Genomic DNA, 5,959 nt, shown 5'->3' with positions numbered 1-5,959 from the left:
AGGGGGGGGATAGCAGCTGCTCTTCTAGCAGATTTAGATACACTAACAAATTGAAGCCAAACTCCAGTTCACAATATATAAACAGTTACTGCGTTTAGTGTTTTTTCCCTTTTTGGGAATAACGTTTTTACATAAATAAAAGCCGATCATTGTAAGCACCCGTCTGTGGTAAATGGTTTGTCTCATCCCTGTAAATTAATACATTCTGCTTGTGCTTTTGAAAAAAAAATAAAAAGGAAGAAAGCCTGAAAAAAGAAAACAAATGCAGCTGTCACATCCAAGAACTGGCAAGCTGCAATACAATTATTGTTTGCTTTTGGGGTTTAATAAAACTCCAAGGAGGCCGTAGTGATGACTATCGCAGAATCTGGGACTCCCAAACAATCTTTCCTTATGAAAGATCGATGCATGGGCAGCTTAAGGCTCAGTCCACCCGCGGGCAGTCTATGGCACTCAAGTTGCATCAGAGGAGTGCAGGTACACTGGGTTAAGTCCAACTAGGTGCATGTCACGTCCGGGACTTATCCCTGTTACTTGTGACAGGTTTATTGCACTCCCTAAGGGATACACTTTGGCTGTGAGAGGAGAGAAGCACACACACAACGGGTAATGCCTGTCCCTCCCCTCTACTGCCCATTCCCAGAAGCCTTTGTATTTTGTGAATGAGTTCACATAATACAAAGGCTTCTGTGAATGAGAAGGAGGGGATGGGCAGTAAATCAAGTCTAACTAGGTGCGTGTCACCTCCGGAACTTATCCCTATTACTTATATTTAACATGTTTATTACACTCCGGCTGTAAGAGGAGAGAAGCACACAGCAGCTATGCCCGCCCTTGCCTCTCTGCTGCCTATTCACAGAAGCCTTTTCATTTTGCCAATGTGCTCACATAATATAATGGCTTCTATGAATGAGGAGGAGGGAAGGGGCAAGCATAGCAGCTACAGAGATACCTGCCCCCTCCCCTATTTACAGAAGCCTTTGCATCATGTCAATTTGCTTGCATAATACAAAGGCTTCTATGAATGGGGAGGGGGAAAGGGGAAAGCATAGCAGCTACAGAGATACCTGCCTCTCCCCCTCCAGCCTATTCACAGAAGCCTTTGTATTTTGTCAATTTGCTTGCATAATACAAAGGCTTCTATGAATAGGGAGGAGGGAAGGGGCAAGCACAGCAGCTACAGATACCTGTCCCTCCCCCTCCAGCCTATTCACAGAAGCCTTTGCATTATGTCAATGTGCTTGCATAATACAAAGGCTTCTATGAATGGGAAAGGGGAAAGCATAGCAGCTACAGAGATACCTGCCCCTCCAGCCTATTTACAGAAGCCTTTGTATTTTGTCAATGTGCTTGCATAATACAAAGGCTTCTATGAATGGGAAGGAGGGAATGAGGCAGCCATAGCAGCTGCAGTGATACCTGCCTCTCCCCCTCCAGCCTATTCACAGAAGCCTTTGTATTTTGTCAATGTGCTTGCATTAACAAAGACTTCTGTGAAAAGGTAGGAAGAAGGGCAGGCACAGCAGCTGCAGAGGCTCTCCTGTTCAAGATGCAGAGCTCAGTAGACACACACACACACACACACACCAGGTATGCCTTGGATTCTCCTGCTTCTGCCCATCCACAGAAGCCTTTGTATTTTGTGAACGTGATCACATAATACAAAGGCTTCTGTAAATGGGCAGAAAAAGGGGAAGGACAGGCAATTCAGTTCTCTTGAAGGAGCCGAGAGCAGCGTCAGGAGCTCCGGAAGTTATCTTTCAGGAGCACTAAAAACCTGCCTATGGGCAGCGGCTTTGATGCAACTTTAAACGGGTTCGTCTTTGGCTGTTGCACTGATAACATTACGATGCGACTTTTGAGAGTTTACATTGCAGTCTGTGGAGGGACCTTTTTTTTTTAAGTCGCATAGATTTGAACGACTTCCATTGAAACACTTGTCAGGCGACTTTGGGTGTCTAAAGTCGCATGACCGCTCGCACAAGCGTGAATGGAGCCTTAAGGAAAAAAAAAAAGTCATACTAACAAACACACACATTCCAACATAGAAGAACGAAAGAAATAAAAAAAAACATATATTACAAAGCAGCCTCCCTCTGAAGAGGATTAAAGTCTGTGCTGTGGATAGGGGGCGTGGCATGAGGTCTGCATGATTATTACAGGTATCAGAGTGTGTGTGCTCAGTCTCGCTCAGAAATCCGCAAAGGACGCGATGATGTCATCTTTTAGATTTCCAGGAAACACGAGAATACGGAATGCTCCTCTTCTTCTCCGACGCTTTGAAGTAAGAGTACGCCGGCTGGCCAGGTAACTCGCTGTCGGGATTGTCTTGCATCATTTTCAGCTTGGCCTCGATGGCTTTGATTTTAGCACTGACACTGCACCAAAAAATAATAAAAACAGGTGAGAAAAAAAATGTCAATACATAATCTCCCCTTTGCATGTTGTGAATATGCTCACATAATATAAAGGCTTCTGTGAATGGGCAGGAGGAGGGGGAGGGCTGAGGCGAGCATAGCAGCTGCAATACCTGCCTCTCCACTTTGCTGCCCATTCACAGAAGCTTTTGTATACTGCGATTGTGCTTACATAATAAAAAGGCTTCTGTGAATGGGCAGGAGGAGGGGAGATGCAGGCATAACAGCTGCAGCAATACCTGCCCCTCCCAAAACCTTTGTATTTTGTCAATGTGCTCACATAATACAAAGGCTTCTGTGAATGGGGTGGGCATAACAGCTGCAGCAATACCGGCCCCTCCCCAAACCTTTGTATTTTGTCAATGTGCTCACATAATACAAAGGCTTCTGTGAATGGGGTGGGCATAACAGCTGCAGCAATACCGGCCCCTCCCCTCCCCAAACCTTTGTATTTTGTCAATGTGCTCACATAATACAAAGGCTTCTGTGAATGGGGTGGGCATAACAGCTGCAGCAATACCGGCCCCTCCCCAAACCTTTGTATTTTGTCAATGTGCTCACATAATACAAAGGCTTCTGTGAATGGGGTGGGCATAACAGCTGCAGCAATACCGGCCCCTCCCCTCCCCAAACCTTTGTATTTTGTCAATGTGCTCACATATTACAAAGGCTTCTGTTAATGGGCAGGAGGAGGGAAGAGGCAGGCATAACAGCTGCAGCAATACCTGCCCCTCCCCTCCTCCTGCCCCTCCCTAAACCTTTGTATTTTGTCAATGTGCTCACATAATACAAAGGCTTCTGTGAATGGTGATCACCACCCTATCCTCCGGTACCTCCTCTTTCCATTAAATCCTGGATGATGGTACATTATATGATTATTTAAATAATAAATCTGAGGCTATATAATTTTGTTTCTGTGAATGGGGTGGGCATAACAGCTGCAGCAATACCTGCCCCTCCCCAAGCCTTTGTATTTTGTCAACGTGCTCACATAATACAAAGGCTTCTGTGAATGGGCAGGAGGAGGGAAGGGGACCAGCTGTGTGATACCTGGCCCTTCCCTTTGCTGCCTATTCACAGAAGCCTTTGTATTTTGTGTGTCAGAGCACAGTGGTTTGAATTCCAACCACGGCACTACCGGCCTGTTCTCCCGATGCCTGCAACGTGCGTGGCATGAGGTCTGCATTATTATTACAGGTATCGGGAGAACAGGCCGATAGTGTCGTGGTTGGAATTCAAACCACTGTGCTCTGATGCACAAAATACAAAGGCTTCTGTGAATAGGCAGCAAAGGGGAGGGGCAGGTATCGCAGCTGGTCCCCTTCCCTCCTCCTGCCCATTCACAGAAGCCTTTGTATAATGTGAGCACGTTGACAAACGTGTACTCCGGTTTCCTCCCACACTCCAAAGACATGCTGGGAGGTTAATTGACTTCTGTCTAAATTGGCCCCAGTATGTATGAATGTGAGTTAGGGACCGTAGATTGAAAGCTCCTTGGGGGCGGGGACTGATGGGAATGTACAATATATGTAAAGCGCTGTGTACATTGATGGTGCTATGCCAGTACCTGTAATAACGCCGACTTTTAAAAATCAGGTACTTGGCAATGCTTGGGATCCAGCGCTGTCTTGCGGCAGACATTTTTTTCTACCACTGTGGGTGCTGCCACCTTGGTGCAAGCTTTGTAAATGGCTCTGCAGATGTCCCAGAATGCCGCAGGAGGGGGCAGGGTGAAGGTTGCAGTCGGGGAGCAGGTATCAATAAAAAAAAAAAAATTGGTACTCGCTCCCCCCCCCCAAACAAATAAACAACTCAATTACAGGCCGGGCGGGGGCGCCTTTACTTTTTGTAAGAAGTTCCACTTTAACCGCTTGCTGACCAGACTTTTTCTGCCACTTTTTAGTTTACAAGTTTAAGTCAGTATTTATTGCTTGAAAATTACTTATAAACTCCTAAAAATTATACCAGAGACCCTGGGGAATAAAAATGGCGACTGTTGCAATTTTTTTTATTTCACGTTTTTTCCAATGCAATTTTTTCGTAACCACTTCCTGTCCGGTCAATGGACAATTGACGTCCGGGAAGTGGTTGTGAAATCCTGACTGGATGTCTATTGACGTCCAGAAGGATAACATGCCAGTGCGCGCCTGTGGGGGACGCGCAGCGCGGCGATCGGTGATGCGGGGTGTCAGTCTGACACCCTGCATCTCCGATCTCGCTAAAGAGCCTCCGGCGGAGACTCTTTAGCACATGATCAGCCATGTCCAATCACGGCTGATCACTATGTAAACAGGAAGAGCCCTTGATCGGCTCTTCCTCACTCGCGGAGGAGCGCCGATCGGCGGCTCTCCTGACAGGGGGGATTCGCGCTGATTGTTTATCAGCGCAGACCCCCCCTCGGGTGCCCACACTGGACCACCAGGAAAGCCCACACTGGACCACCAGGGAAGGGCAGTAAAAAAAAAAAAAGAGAATAGATGCCAATCAGTGTCCATGGGGCACTGTCTGGCAACATGGGACTGGCACTGGGATAAACAAGTGATGCCCAGCAATGCCATCCGTGCCACCCCAGTGTCCATCAGTGCCCACATATCAGTGCCCATCTGTGCCACCCATAAGTACCCTGTGCCACCCATAAGTGCCGCCCATGAGTGCCCATCAGTTTCGCCTATGAGTGCCCAGTGCCGCCTATGAGTGCCCATCAGCGTCGCCTATGAGTGCAAATTACTTCTGGGTACCCGGGGCGTGACGGCACTGATTTGCACTCATAGGCGGCACTGGGCACTCATAGGCGACACTGATGGGTGGCACTGATGGGTACTTATGGGTGGTACAGCGCCGCCTGTCAGTGTCTGACAATGCCGCCTCACCGGTGCCCATCATCGAAGTAGAAAACATACTTATTTACCCCAAAAAATAACAGAAAAAAATAAAAACTTAATTTTTTTCAAAAAATTCGGTCTTTTTTTAGTTGTTGCGCAAAAAATAAAAATCGCAGAGGTGATCAAATACCACCAAAAGAAAGCTCTATTTGTTGGAACAAAATGATAAAAAAATTGTTTGGGTACGGTGTAGCAGGACCGCGCAATTGTCATTCAAAGTGCGACAGCGCTGAAAGCTGAAAATTGGCTTGGGCAGGAAGGTGTGTAAGTGCCCGGTATGGAAGTGGTTAAATACACTTTAACGGAAAAAACCCCCCACAATATATACCCCAATATACCCACCACTTGATCGTTCTTACAGGCGATGGGAGGGGACGTCCCCCCTCCTCCCGTCGCTATCCAGTGCTTCTCCGGTCTCTCCCATGCGCCATCGGGGACCCGGTGAACGAATCGGCCAGGGCCGGATGAGGACCATAGAGATGACCGGTGACCAGATGGGTCACCGGTCATCTCTATGACCATCCGAGGCATGGGCGCAACGTTATGACGTCACGCCCCGGGTACCCGGAAGTAAACAAAGCCGCGATTGTGGCTGTCGGCATGAGGTCTGTGAATTTTTTTTTTCCCGATCTCATGCTTTCCAGCCTGGAGGAGAGATGT

At 47.5% G+C, this 5,959-nt stretch overlaps 1 protein-coding gene across 1 annotated transcript in view; it reads right to left on the bottom strand.

Annotated features, from left to right (window-relative positions):
- Positions 1 to 303: 303 nt before the first annotated feature.
- Positions 304 to 5,959, bottom strand: part of RBM18 (RNA binding motif protein 18) — a 30,428-nt gene continuing 24,772 nt past the window's right edge. The window contains exon 6 of the mRNA XM_040322762.1: positions 304 to 2,378. Within this exon, the coding sequence (XP_040178696.1) occupies positions 2,219 to 2,378 (160 nt within the window). The 3' untranslated portion in view covers positions 304 to 2,218. The remainder of the gene's footprint in view (positions 2,379 to 5,959) is intronic.

The sequence above is a fragment of the Rana temporaria genome, chromosome 9, assembly GCF_905171775.1.
Source record: "Rana temporaria chromosome 9, aRanTem1.1, whole genome shotgun sequence".
NCBI classification, from domain to species: Eukaryota; Metazoa; Chordata; class Amphibia; order Anura; family Ranidae; genus Rana; species Rana temporaria.
Note: the sequence above shows the minus strand (reverse complement) of the source record. Positions and strands in the feature narration are given on the sequence as shown.